At 38.5% G+C, this 15,588-nt stretch overlaps 1 protein-coding gene across 3 annotated transcripts in view; it reads right to left on the reverse strand.

Annotated features, from left to right (window-relative positions):
• Positions 1-9,733: 9,733 nt before the first annotated feature.
• The window catches only part of RASA2 (RAS p21 protein activator 2), a 117,958-nt gene continuing 112,103 nt past the window's right edge, over positions 9,734-15,588 (reverse strand). For all 3 annotated transcript variants that reach the window (XM_079922171.1, XM_079922170.1, XM_079922172.1), the window contains exons 22-24: positions 15,264-15,367; positions 14,342-14,531; positions 9,734-12,839 (exon numbers count right to left, since the gene is read on the reverse strand). In XM_079922171.1, the coding sequence (XP_079778297.1) occupies positions 12,809-12,839; positions 14,342-14,531; positions 15,264-15,367 (325 nt within the window). In that variant the 3' untranslated portion in view covers positions 9,734-12,808. The remainder of the gene's footprint in view (positions 12,840-14,341; positions 14,532-15,263; positions 15,368-15,588) is intronic.

Consider the following 15,588-nt stretch of genomic DNA (forward strand, 5'->3'; position numbering starts at 1 on the left):
CTCAATATCCTGTGACCACTGACTCAATAACATATGATGTTAAGAGTCTCATGCTCTACCGACTGAGCTAGCTGGGCACGTAGCGGGAAGCAGCCGCATAGCACAGGGAGATCAGCTCGGTGCTTTGTGACCACCTAGAGGGGTGGGATAGTGAGAGTGGGAGGGAGGGAGACGCAAGAGGGAGGAGGTATGGGGATATATGTATGCGTATAGCTGATTCACTTTGTTATAAAGCAGAAACTAACACACCATTGTAAAGCAATTATACTCCAATAAAGAAGTAAAAACAAAAACAACAAAAAACATATGATGGTAGATGATGTTGGAAAATAATATTCAGTTTCAGCTCAGCTACAAATTTCTTGACGGTGTGAAGGCCGCTATGGCCATAGCATGTCACAGAACCTCCCCACCCACACCAGTTCCAAATACCAAAAGCATGAAACCAGTTATGTGTGAGCCTGGGCTGATTAGTCATTAGTCCATCGAGGTATATCAATGAAGGCGAAAGAGTGGGTGATTTTAGGTGAGATGGTCCTGAAATAAGAACCAGATGCCAGATATAGTTCGTTTATAGGAATCCCCATGGTTCATGAGCCTAGAATGAGGAGAGAGGCATATCTGTGGGTGGGTTGAAGGTGTATCGTGGCTAGATGATTAAGCTCTGGTTACAGGTTATGATAAACATGTTGAGTGGAAATGATTTGATTTTATGTGGTATGTATGATAAACATAGGTCCTATATAATATCAGTCACTTCAATTACCCCTGTGAATATTTGTGGGGACTGGAGTCTAATGTGAATGGAAATGTTTAATGCATTATGTAGTATCAATAAGCTGATGTACATGCTTATACACATGCAGTAGATAATTCATGATTATACATATGTATTACGTATGAGAAAGCATATGTACTTACTTACTTATGTGGAAGAGCACATAGTGCACAAAGTACATAGGAATGTTAGTTTAATGTTAGTGTCCCATAAGCAAGTTGTTCAGGGAATCATTTAAGTAGAATTTCAGGTTTGGGTGCTGATGGTGGAGCTGGAGCTTCTTGCTTGAGTCTTAGGGAGTTATGCTACTCTCCTTTTCTGGTTTAGAAGAACCAAGTAATAAATATACTACAAAAACTCTTCATTTTAGGAGGTTATTTTCAATAATGCTTATTAGTGGCATAAGGACTATAATTCTAAGAAAGTATAGAGTAGATCCCCTTTGTCCGATGATAACAGAATGGTGATCAGTGGTTTGTCTTCCAATCCATGTTAATGTTCATAGGTCCACTACAAGTACTCTGAATCAACATTGGCTAAGAGGTCATAATATTATACTTTGTTGCTTTGCTGTATGAAGTTTTGGGAAGATTGAGGAATGAGATGGCTAATGGTAGTACCTCTCCTACTTGTTGTGAATGGATCAAGAATTGCATAGGAAAATAAGAAGTATCATTCTCGTTTGATGTGAGGGGGAGTGTTGAGGATGTTAGGTGGAATATAATTGTCTGGGTCCCCTAGTAGGTCATGTGAGACTAGTAGTAGTATTAATAAGCTTTTAATTGGAACAAGGTAACCAAGATATCTTTAATTGTCTAGTATGGATGAAGTGGGATTTTGTCCATATAAGATGAGATCCCTCTTGGACTGTTAGAGCCTCTTTCATGAAGGAATAATAGGTGAAGAACTGTTAAAGCTGCAATAATGAATGGAAGGATAAAGTGGAAGGTGATGAATAGGGTAAGGGTGGCTTTATCAACTGAGAATCCTCCTAAGATTCAATTGACTAGGTTAATGCCAATGTAAGGAATTGTTGAAAGGACATTTGTAATGACCATTGCTCCTCAAAAGGATATTTAGCGTCATGGTAAGACATAACCTGTAAATGCTCTGGCTATTACCTTAAATAGTACGATAATTCTGATGTCTCATATTTCTAGGAAGGTGTAAGATCCATAATACAGGCCCCTCCTTACATGGGTAAATAAGCAAACAAAGAATAGGAAATGTCGGTTTGCATATAAATTTCAGATGATTCATTCGTAGTTTACGTTTCAGTAGATATGCTTAACTGAAGAGAAGGCAGTTATTGTATCTGATGTATAGTGTATTGCTAGGAATAACCGTGTTAAGATTTGTAAAATTAAATAAATATCAAGCAGGGAAGGAAAATTTCATCATGATGAGATTTGATGGGGCTGGTAGATCAATAAATGCATTGTTAACAATTTTGATTAATGGGTGGGATTTTTAAATGTTGGGCATTAGTGTTCTTATACTTGAAATATAATGATGATTTTTCAAGTCATTGGCCATGGTTACATTCCATTTAAGAATAATGATGACAGGGACTTCCCTGGTGGTCCAGTGGTTAAGAATCTGCCTGCCAATGCAGGGGACACAAGTGCGAGCCCGGGAAGATCCCACATGTCACAGAGCAACTAAGCCCGTGCGTCACAACTACTGAGCCTACACTCTAGAGCCCGTGCGCCACAACTACTGAAGCCCTTGTGCCTAGAGCCCATGCTCTGCAACAAGAGAAGCCACCGCAATGAGAAGCCCGCGCACTGCAACCAAGAGTAGCCCCCGCTCGCAGCAACTAGAGAAAGCCCACGCGCAGCAACGAAGACCCAACACAGCCAAAAATAAATTAATTTAAAAAGAAAAAAGAATAATGACATAGATTGTATTTATTTTAAGTACTATTTTGGTAGTTAGTTTTGTAGGTTTTTCTTCAAAACCTTCACAGGTTTATGGTGGGCTTGGGTTAATTGTGAGTAGTGTGGTGTTGTAATGAATTGTGGTAGATCGTTTTTGTGCTTAATGGTTTTTAAAATTTACTTAAGGGGAACGTTAATAGTTTTTGGTTATGCAACAGCTATGTCTACTAAGCAGGATCCTGAGGTTTGAGATTCTGATAAAACCCTCTTAGGTATATTTCTTTCATGTCATGATGGACATGCAAATTAAACTCACAATGTGAACATCCATTCACATACAATAAATGGTCATAATCAGGAAGAAACAAATTAAAATGCTGGCAACAATGTAGAGCAATTGGAACCCTGACACATTGCTTACGGAAATGTAAAGTGGTGCAGACAATATGTACAGTAGCGTGGCACTTCCTCAAAAAGATAAAAGCACAATTAGAGTTGGGTTCAAGAACTCTACTCCTAGAAATATGCCACAAAGAAGAGAAAGCAGGTGTACAAACAAAAACTTGTACACGAATATTCATAGCAGCCTTGTTGACATTGGCCCAATGGTAGAAACAATTCGAATATCCATCAGTGGATGAATGCATAAGCAAAACAGGGTAGATCTATAAACTCCCATATTATTCTGCCACATACAGAAATAGAGTAAGATGCTGCAGTGGATGTGGAAAACAGTATGGCGTTTTGTCAGACACTTAAGTTAACGTATGATCACATCAAAATCCAACCCACAGGCTCACGTCGGCTCTCACCAGCTGTTTCAAACCTAGGGAAACGTCTTTTTGCATTATGATCCTGTTTTCTTCTTTTGGAACCATGACTGATACATCTCATCAACTTCACAACCTTGATGGATTGAAAAGTGCACAGGATATGATCTGGTTTGCCTTTTCTGTATGGTAACAAGTATCAGTACTTCATTCATTTTTATTTCTTGTGATTAATTGTACATACCAATTACCATTTAAAACATTGTAAAGTGCAAAATTCTATGGCGTTAACCACATTCACATTGTTGTACAAATAACCTCAGCATCCACGTTCAGAACTTCTCCGTTTTCACGGTGACTCTCTGTAGCCATTTGACACTAATTCCCTTTAGCCCCTGGCAACCGCATTTTAAATATTTCCTTTGAATCTGACTTCTCTGGATAACTCCTATAAGTGGAATCATATCGTTTTTGTCCTTTCGTGACAGGGCTATTTCACTTCTCCTAATGGCTTCAAGATTCATATATATTGTAGCACATGTCAGAATTTTCTGAATTTTTAAGGCTGAATGACATTCCTTTGTGCGTACACCACGTTCAGTTTATCCATTGATCCATCAATGGATGGAGACTTGGTTCACTTCCACCTTTTGTTACTATGGTTAATGCTGCTGGGAAGATGGCTGTACCCATATCTGTTCCAGTCTTTGTTTTCAATATCTTGGGTATATACCCTGATGTGGAATGAATGGGTCGTACGTTAATTCTCTAATGAAGTTTTTGAGGAACTGCCATACTTGTTTCCACTGCACCATTTCTCTTGATCCCTTTTATGGCAGAATAATACGGTGATTTATGGACCAACTGCATTTTGTTTATCCATTTACCCATTGGTGGACATTTGCATTGTTTCTTCCTTTTGAATATTGTGAACAGCGCTGCTATCAATAGATGTGTACACCTGTGTTTAATACTTTGTTATTTATTCTAGGAGTGGAGTTGTTGTTCCATCTGGTAATTGTATATTCATATTGAAAACATAGGTTGTGCTCTTTTCCACGTCCACAATAATGATTAACGGTTCCAATGTCTCTGCATTTTTGCCAATATTAGTTACTGTTAATTTTCTTGATTATAACTATTTTAGTGTATGTGAAGTAGTTGTTGCATTGTGGATTTAATTTGCATTTCCATCCTATCTTTTCATCTGCTTGTTGACCATTTGCATGTCTTGTATAGAGGCGGGTCTGCTTAAGTCTTTTTTTCATATTTAAAACAGCTTGTTTGTTGATGAATTGTACAATAACAGTTCTTGATATATACTGGATAAAGACCCATCCGATATATAATGTGGAATTATTTTCTTCCATTCTGTGGGCTGTCTTTTCACTTTCTGGATTGGATCTTTTGATGCACAAAAGTTTGATGTACAAAGTTTTCCATTCTGAGGAAATCCAATCGGTTTCTTTGTTGTTGCTTGTGCTTTGCTGTCAGATCTAAGAAACCATTGCTAAATCCAAGTATATGAAGGTTTATTCTCATGTTTTCTTGGAGATTTTACAGTCTTCCCTGGTATTAGTGGGGGATTGGTTCCAGGACTCCCAGAGCTTACCAAAATCCATGGATGTACATGTCATTTTTATAAAATGGTACAGTATTCGCAAATAACCTGGGCACATCTTCCTGTATACTTTAAATCATCCCTAGATTATTTATAAGAACTAATACAGGGCTTCCCTGGTGGCGCAGTGGTTGGGAGTCTGCCTGCCGATGCAGGGGACAAGGGTTCGTGCCCTGGTCCGGGAGGATCCCACATGCCGCGGAGCGGCTTGGCCCGTGCGCCATGGCCGCCGGGCCTGCGCGTCCGGAGCCTTGCTCCGCAACAGGAGAGGCCACAACAGTGAGAGGCCCGCACACCGTAAAAAAAAAAAAAAAAAAAAAAAAAAAAAAAAAAAAAAAGAACTAATACAATAGAAATGCTATATAAATATTTAAAATACAATGTAAATTCTATGTAAATAGTTGTGGGCATTTGGAAATTCAAGTTTTTCCTTTTGAAAGTTTTTGGAATTTTTTCCCTAATATATCTGATCTGGAGTTGGTTGAAAACATGGATGTAGAACACGTGAATACATGGGGCTGAGTGAAATTTTATTTTTTACATTTAAGCCTTTTATGTATTTTGAGATACTTTTCATATGTGGTATAAAGGGTCCAGTTTCCTTCCCCTGCCTATGGATAGCCAATTGCCTAGCACCATTTGTTAAAAACATCATTTCCCCCCAATTTCATGCTGTTTACTCTCGTCTAAAATCAGTTCATCCTATACAGATGGCTTTATGTCTGGGATCTCCATTCAATTCCATTCATCTCTATGTATAGCTCATGCCAGTATCACAGTGTTTTATTTCCTGTTGCTGTGTACTAGCATTTGAAATTGGGAAGTGTGAGCCTCCAACTTTGATTTTCTTTGTCAAAATTGTTTTAGCTGTTTGGGGCCTATTGAAATTCCATAGTTTGGGGCGTCCGATTCTCCCCTTCGCATGTATGTACCCCAATTTCCTTATGCATTCATCTTCTAAAGAAACCCTGATTCCTGGAAGGTTTAGACGTTATGAGTAGAGCTTCTGTGCATAACATTGTTCTTTTTTCATTTGGATATAGTTTTTCAAAGCAGTTCTGTGAATACTGGAGGCATAAAGATGGATCTCAAGGGGTGAGACTTGCTTGGCTTTGGAAAATACTGCCAAACTGTATCTCAAGCGGCCATATTTGTGCGCCATCAGCAACGAAGGAGAGTTGCTGTTTGGCCCCATCCTCCAGTGATCGGTGTTGTCCTTTTGGGAGGAGGTTAGCAGTTCTAATATGTGTGTAGTGCTGTCTTATTGTTTTCATGTGTAATTCCCTGATGGTATACGACGTGGATCATATTTTTGTCCACTTTGTAATCTTCTTTGGCCAGGTGTTTGTTCAGATCGTTACCCATTTTTAATGCAGCTGTTTATCGATTTTTGTATAATGTGGGTACAAAGTCTTTATCAGATATGTATTTTGCAAATATTTTTCTCCCAGTTTGTTGCTTGTCTTTTGGCTTTCTGAATAAGGCATTTCGCTGAGTAGAAATTTTTAATTTTATAGAACACGTGAGTATTCTTACCCTTTTGTGTGTGGGCTTTACATGTTGTGATAAAATTCGAAGCTTATGATCTACGTGACCAAATCCATGGCCATGTCAATTTTCTTATATGTTTTAGTCTTTAATTTTTATAGTTTTATTTCTAAATGTGTCTGTGGACAATTTTGAGTGATTTTGGGTGTAAGGTGTAAAGTTTGTATCTACATTCATTTCATTGCATATGGTTTCTAACTGTTTTATAACTCTTTTTGAGAATTCATGGGACATTGCCTCCACCTATCTTTATTCCCAAACATTAGTGGATTCGGCAGGACTGCCAGCAGTGAACTCAGCCTCCACTAAACTGAGTGGGTGCGGCCTGCATTTCCTAGTTTGCCAGCAGAGGGCGACAAGCACGTCTCTCTTACCAGTGCAGGGCCTGCCTGATCTGCCCACAGACCTGGCTCTGTGCACAGCTGACAGGAGCTAGGTCTCCTTAGGACGTACCAGGGATTTGGTTTCAGAACAATGCAGGTCTGCATCCACGTTGAGTGGATCTCTGTTTCTTTAGGACCTGCTGCAAGGTGCTGCCATGGGAAGAAAAGTGATGAAAAATTGAGGAGAATCTTTTGTGCATGGCTGACTGCTGGGGGTCTGTCATCAGAGGACCCAGCAAAGGAAGGGCCTGATGTGAAGAACTGTGTATTTCAGTTAGCTTTGTGTGCGAAGCAGACGATGTCCAGTGTCCTTCTGCTTGTGATGTTCCATTTTCCAAGCAATTTATTGGGGAACATGTCCTTTGGCTACTGCATGTCCTTTGGATGGCAGCTTTGTCATAAATTAACTGACCACGTATTTGTGGGTTTATCCCTGGGCGCTCTATTCTATTACTCTGGCCCGTGTGCCTCTTTTGTTTACTCCAGCTGCTGGTCTCCTTTGTCAGGATCCCCTTGGCTGTTCGGGGTCCTCTCACACGAATAGGATGCTAGTCTCCCCAATCCCCTGCTGCCGCCTATGCCTGCGAGACTCTTCTCAACACAGCAGCCAGAGCAATCCAAGGAAGCCAAGTCCACCATGTTACTCCACTGCTCAAAATGGTCTCTCATCCCAGGCATCCCAGTTCCTCTCAATCACCTTGCTGTGGCCACACTAATCTCCTTTGCTGTTTTGAGCACACCACACGTTTTCTTTCTTCTGCCTGGGAGGACCTTTCCCCTCACATCCTTAAGACTCCCTTTCCTCGCCTTCTTCAGATCTTTGTTCAGATGTCACCTACCTTGTGAGGGCTTGCCTGACCACCTAATTTTAAATCGTATCCCAGCCCTCCCGGTCTCCCTTCCCCGCTTTACTTTGCTCCATAATACTTATCACCATCTGACATTTTATCTGTTTGTTTAATCTTCCGTCTCGCCCCAGAATGCAAACTCCAAGGAGGCAGTGATTTTGGTTGTAGTTTTACTCCTGACAACTACTTCTGATGTACAGTTTAAGAGACTTGGGATCAGGAGTTGGAATTTAGCCCATATTCCAGTGTTTCCCAAACTTTAAAAACAAATGTCCCACATTAACACAAACATCTCAGCCTCCATATTGCAAAGGGCCTTCAGGTGAGAATCATGGTCTCACCTATGCTATTTGTACCAGTCAATATTTTGTTGACTTTTCTGTTCTGTGAATTACAAAAAGAGGTGTTTTTTGCATTTTCAAGTATAAAAATTATACTGACTCATGCCTTTTCAAACTACACCTGAGCCCTCCATCTCCTCAGGGAGACTCTGATAGGCCTCTTGAGGGGTCACTTACCCCACACTGCATTGAGTCGGACTAAAATAATGGGTGCTTCTGTAACAGTGCAGTGTGGCCTTCTCAGTTCTGGGTGGAGTTGAGAAATATGTTAGATTTGGAAAACAATATTGTTCACTCCAGACAGAATTTTCCTTGATGAGCAAAAACTTCATGTATCTAAGACCATGTCAAAAAGTAGATAAATGCAAAGAAAGCAAAGGCTTTGACAGTATGAAATAAAAAGGATTTAACATACAAGGCAGAAAACTGAATGAATCTTAATAGGACTTTCAACAGGTTACCTTCTCTGCTGTTAATATAAAATCTAGGTATAAGCTTAAAATATGATGGCAAATGGTTCACCAAACTGAGAAGTCGCATGGCAAAATGACAAGCCAATGAATGAGACTTTCGGCCACAAAAGACTAACCCTCAGGTGAGGATACATATGAGGAATGATGACCCAAGGTCTCTGGACATGGATCAGTTTATCTTTGAAGTACATCATGTCTATCCAAGACAGGTATTCTCTGAAGGGCCACACTGGTCATTGAGACTTGGGGCAGTCGAGAAACTTACACCAGAGAATGGAACATAAAGGGACTCTGCTTGGCCTTAGGTGTCTCTTGTTTTGGAGTCATGAAACTTAGAAATCCAGCAGAAGTATTGCCCACTCTCTCTTTAAAGAACTGGTTTATGTCATAGAATAGAACTCTCACAGAACCCTTTGATGTTTCTATTCTAAGGTCTATTCTTTTTTTTCTTTTGAAGGAACTAGTCTATAGACGTGCATTGTATCCAGTTGATTGATGTTGTTGAGTTCAACTATGTCCTTACTGATTTTTCTAAGGGCTATTCTAATACATGGGCTAGTATGAGTGGGATTCTGGTATTTCAGTAAAAACAAGATGCTTAGAGATTCAGAACCCTATTCCTTCCTCTTTGTTAACCTTCAGTTCCTCTGGAGTTGCAGGGACTAGGTTTTATGGAGGTTTATTTGAGGATACTAAGAGGCTGCTGAGGCACTAATGGGGAAGATTCTGGCTTCTCTCGTTGGGGGTGCAAGTCAGCTCTAGGCTATTTACTCAGAAAAGAGGGGAATATATTCCCACACAACAGAAGTGCATGGCTCTCGGCAATGATGGGACCCTTCACAGCACCTGCACACTGTAGGTCTTCAAAACAATTCTGCTGAATGAATAAATAAGGACCTCAGTCCATCAAAAATCAGTCTAGATAAATGCAGAAGACTACTGCACCCTTTCCAGATGGTTTGTTCTTTGTTACTGAGGACTCCTCACTTCTGCTATTCCCTTCCTAATAGGTGAGGTACAATAATTTTAAATGAGAAGAAATTCTTACATCATCAGTGAGAAAGTAAGGTCACACAAAGAGTGGACAGGCTTCTTGTAATTTATTTGAGTTATTTTCAAGCGACAGCTACAAAAGTTCTTAAGTTTTATAATACTTTTGATAAGAAAATAAAATTTAAATAAAAATACATTCTCAACAATACAACATGGTTACACAAATTCACTACATTAAGTTTTGATAACTTATATTTTCAAACTGGACACTGTAAAAAACCAATATTTACTAGCAACATTAATTTCCAAAAAAGTTAATAAAAATGGAAGCAGATAATATCAAGACTGGCAATTTAACTCTAGAATGAGTCCTGTATTTTTCACATACTGTAAGGACACCTAAAAGGCTTTGTAGCATTTTGTCTTTACAGGATGTACCATTAGAACAAATTAAAGGTGCTTTTACTTAAAAAAACAAAAAAAACAAAAAAAATCTGTCTTCTAAAACCTGGCATGAATGAGCCTTTCTGATAAATGAATGAAATTAGGCTTCAGAAACAAAAACAAAAGCCACATCATTCGTCATCTTTTTTTGTACAATAAGGAAAGCCTTGTTTTGACACTTAACCACTACCCGTGACAAACATATTTTTCTTTGGCAAAGAAAATAGTTCAATTTGATAAATTATATTCCTGGGAGTAAAAAAATGTTGCTATTGCCCATTATCATATTAAATGAATATTAAAAAAACAAAGCTAAATAAAGAACAAAACAAACGATAACAACAACAAAACAAGCAACATACCAGCATAATTTTAAATGATAGAAATGGATAAACTAAGAACCAGAATTGGCATTTATGGCAAGAGTTTCTCCATATCATCCTTTTCTTTCCTTCTTGGGGTTTTCAGGGTTTTAGGGTAAAGTGAGCTGCCATGTATTTTTTTCAAGTTTAGAAAAGGCAGAGAAAGCAGATCAGGTAGTAAAAATCAAAGTACTCATAAGTAACAGCAGAGGAATGAGGAGGCCCTTGGGAGCAAGTAAGTACCTTGGTTATTTTGGGGTCCCACTGACATGGTCTCTTATTTCAGAAGACTTTCAAAGAAAATTTCATGTCATATTACTTGTTTTTAGGCTATGCCAAGGTGGTTAATTCCAGTCAAACTGGCTGTTTAAAAAGTGTCATGTGAAGAAAATAACTAGTAACTGAACTCTTCAAATTCTGAGTTACGTATTCACACAGCCTTGGTCCCTTTGAGAATGCTGTGATCTTTAAAAACCGTCATAACGGAGGGCCTGACATTAGAAATATTAGAAGAATATAACTAAAGAAGCCACTAGAGAGTAATGAGTGGTACCTGGCAATGCTCACATGGCCTTTCCAGGCAGACATTCAGAGACCCTTAAAATGAAATTTCAATCTGAATGAAATTCAAAAGTGAGAAATTTATTAAATGGTAAAATTCTTTCACAATGATGAATCAATGTAGTTTATGGAATCTACTAGCTCATAAAATTTAAAAGACTTTTCAAACCTGTCTTTAAAATGGGCCAGCAATGACCTACCATAATGCAGACTAGGACTGATTCTTAAATAAAACCAACTGATTTTTACAAGTCCTTTAGAGACTTGTACATTAGAGACATTGCTCCATTACAATCATTTATGGGACAACTTTGATGACTGTGTGTGAATGGTCTTTAAAAATAATTACCTAGTAACATTATAATTTAAAAACAATTACCAATAACATAATTGGCAAAGTGTATCTTGAAATATAGCTTATGCTCAGGGAAACAAAAAAAGCACTACTAGCTAGATTTACATTAATAAGTAGTCACAGTTTTAAACAGAAACATGTAAAATACTCCAAGGTTCAAAGTACCACATTTAGAAAATGTTTTGAATTTAAAAAGACAAAATAAGAGTACCATGGTTTTTAATACTGATGAAGCAAAGTGCATACCTCTTAACTTCAAGGTGGCAACTTGCTTCGATTGCTTATTTACAGTTATGATTTTCAGGATAAAAGTAAATTAGGGAAAAATAGGATTCAAACAGTTGCTTGCCCAAATTCCATTTGGCTAGCAGGCAATAAGAAAACAGCAGTGAAATATAAACATTTTTAGGAAAGCACTATTTCTAGACTTAAACACTGATCATTCAACTGATCATAAAGATTAGATACCACGGAGTATCTGAAGTATAATCTGGGGTGGCCCAGATGAGTAAAGTGCGCCGAGTGACTGTTCTTGAGTTAGATCTCAGCCTCACGCTGGGAGGAGGGCGTCCTATGGTGGTGGCCCTTATAATAATGGAGTAATGAGTGAAGTCGAGTGAGTTTACCACCACCTTTTCCCATTGTTTACTTTCTCTTCTTTTTCAAAAGTGAAGTCCTTAGAAGTCACATTAACCTGAACTCTCAAATCAAGAAAATGAGTACCTGATGTTTAAACAATGAAAAAAATTTAGTGGCCTCATTTTATTTCATCTGCCGTCACTCATCCCAAATGTAAACAAGATGCAGACAACAGTTCATGTTCCCTGATTTCTCCTATCTGAGTTCTGTTTGCATCACCTCTAAATAGACAAAAGATCTACCAGCTTTCCAGGATACTCTGGCAGTTTTCTAACATTTCTGTCGCTGTTCCAAATGTAATCTGTAATGACCAATGGGCCAAAGGAGATCATTTTTTTTTTTTTTTGAAGAGGGAGGGTCTAGATGAACTAAATGGAAAGCTCTGAATAGTCATGGATTGAAATATTCCAGTAAAACACAATGTTGGCAGTATAGAGCAGGCACTAATGGTTGTGAAAAGTCCACAGAACACAGAGTGTTAGAAGAAGAAATGGTTTCTTGCTATGGAGGAGTTCTCCTTTTGTTACAAAGCTTCTTTAGGAAGATTCTTTCTATTAAAAAGAAGTTGCAGAAACATGGCTTTTGACACGTAAGATATGAAGGGAATCTTGGGTTTTAAATTCTCTAGGAACACATCAATACCAGGATTCCCAAACAGTTAATTTCAATTATTAAATATTAAATACAAGGTGAATGCAGGTGACAGTAAAGCCAATGTTCATTCTTAAATACTATGAACAAAATATATGATGAATTGAAAAACTCCAACAAAAATAATATTTTCCAGTTCTTCTGAGTCAATTGGTCAAACTCTAAAATGTTTTCCCAATAATTGGATTTTCCCTAGAGAAAAATAGAGGAAATAAGATGAACAAATAAAATATTTAGTGCAAGAAAGATTGGAATTTTTTAACAGAGGAAAATACAGCTGGGAAAGGGGGTGTGGGTACAGGAGGAGTGTGTGTGGCTACAGGGGGAGAATACTATTTAAGAAGGGTGGTCAAGCATTGACTAGGACCTCATATGGAAACCTTCCGGGGCTCCAAGAAAACTGGATTACTACTGTTAGAAGAGAACAAAGTATTTCTACTAACGTAGAAAAGACAGTATTAGGATGCTTTCTACTAACGTAGAAAAGACAGTATTAGGATGCTTCCACTAATCTTCCTAATGTACTGAGCCTTCTATCTAGGGAGAACACAAATATTTATACCTGTCAAACTGATTTTTATTGTTTATAAAACATATATAATTATCAATCCACACAGGTAAAAAAAAAAGTAAAAATGGCGGGGCCAAGATTGAAAGCCCCTCCTTAATCAGCTGTATGACCTTGTGCTTAGCTTCCCTGAGCCTCGGTTTCTCTAGCTGTGAAATGGGAATATAACGCTGTTGGGCTGACGTGAGGATCAATGAGAGAGTGTGCATTGTGGCAAACACTTAGTTGCTGGTCCAAGAACCATCTCTCCCTATCTACCTCTGTGCAAATCGAAACCTGACTCTAGCGCTAGTACTGGGCAGCCCTGTGTTTCAGGGGAAGCTAGGGGTAACTTTGGACAAGGTTTCCTTCCTCTTGAGGAGGAAATAGCTTTGTCTGCCCCTGGCTGCTATTATTAAAAATGTGGGGCTCTGAACTATTGCAGCCCAGCTGTGACCATGAGGGGACAAGTTTGAGGAAGACAGAAATCATCTTGTTGAAGATGGCTGAGGCGCTGGATTGTCCTTGATGACACTGTTGAGCTGAGCTAACCAACTGTAGAAATCGGGACTTAATTTGTAAGGTTAAAAAATTTCCTATTATTTAAGCCACTTCAATTGGGATTTTCTGTTACTTGCTGCTAAAAACTATCTAACTGATGCAACGTAAAGTACTAGGTACAGTGCCCAGGGGTAAGGAGTAAGCTCCTTAATAAATATTAACTCTTGCTGCTGTTTCCACCAGTGTCCATCTGCATCTGAGATGGATCCAAAGCATCAACTACAAGCTACTTCCAGCACTACGAAGCTGATTCTTTTTTTCTAGTACTTAGTGTGTATAAAGGTACTGTAAGAGATAAGGAAGAGGATCAGCAAAACAAAACAAAAACAGAAAACTACTAAGTATCCAGTTCAAAGATTACATTGAAATATAACATTAAAAAGTGATGACAAAGTACTGCACCAATATAATGAAATGATACCAGAATTGAAAAAGACAAAGATTCCTGTATGAGTGGCCAGGGAGATTCTTGCACAAGAGAAAGGTTCTGAGCCGGTTTTGAAAGACGAAGGTAAGCAGGAGGCCTGCACTTCAGGTGTGAGTACAGGGTAGCAGAGGCAATGAAAGTATTTTTAAAAATACTTACTTGCTCCCATATTTTGCACTACTTGATCTTTTCTTCCTATACTTTTCATGAGGTTCATCTAGCTTCTCTACGACGCTTTTTATTTGTTGAATTGTCTTAAAGGTTGTTACAGAATCCTCGATTACAAATTTAGAATAGTCATCAGGCTCTTTCTGTGGTCCTTGATAGACTGCTATAGTTCCACAAGCCTCTACAAGAAGCAATAAAATCTCTGATCAGACAACTAAATTCATTAAATGTAATTTGTATTGACAGTATAAATAAGAACTTTTCGGGCTTCCTTGGTGGCGCAGTGGTTAAGAATCCGCCTGCCAATGCAGGGTACATGGGTTCGAGCCCTGGTCCGGTAAGATCCCACATGCCGCAGAGCAACTAAGCCCGTGCGCCACAACTACTGAGCCTGTGCTCTAGAGCCTGCGAGCCACAACTACTGAGCCTGCGAGCCACAACTATTGAAGCCCGTGTGCCTAGAGCCCGTGCTCCGCAACAAGAGAAGCCACTGCAATGAGAAGCCCGCACACCACAACCAAGAGTAGCCCCCACTCACCACAACTAGAGAAAGCCTGCGCACAGCAACAAAGACACAATGCAGCCAAAAATAAAAATAAATACAATAATTTATTAAAAAAGAAAAAAAACTTTTCAAGGGGCTCAAGCTGGGAAGATCTCCCCTGGAAATGCATAGATAACCAAAATACATATATTTTATTAATTATGATAATCACATTTATTCAAAAACAGTATTTTTACTTGATGAATATTATGAAAAAGGCTCCCTTTGGGAGTTTGTCAACTTTCATATAAGTAACATTTTGTTAAATCTATGAGGTATCTTTGACTTTAAGAAAATGCCAAAGCAACACTTCAGGCATTGGTAATGAAGGATCATGGTTATATAAAAGTATTTTAATTGTATAGTTACCTTCCATTTTCTGCAGCTTAAGTAAACTGAGGGTAAAAAGGGAATAAATTCTTTCTGTTTCTCTGTCTTCATCAATATCTATTTGGATGTCTGCAGGGACACCTCTATGGTAAAAATGAAATCAAAGACATTGGAAAAATATCACTTTGTTAACATGCTAAAGACTTTTGATGGTTTGAGACTGAAAATAGAACCACAGAATTTTGCAGAAGGAACCTTAGGAATCTAATCTAATTTGATAATTAAATAAAATGGGGCCAAGAGAGGTTTGGTCATTATGTGACTAATCAAAAGGAAGGGAATTTTAAAGTGAAATCACTTTCAT

This window comes from Stenella coeruleoalba (genome assembly GCF_951394435.1).
Source record: "Stenella coeruleoalba genome assembly, chromosome: 5".
NCBI lineage: Eukaryota > Metazoa > Chordata > Mammalia > Artiodactyla > Delphinidae > Stenella > Stenella coeruleoalba.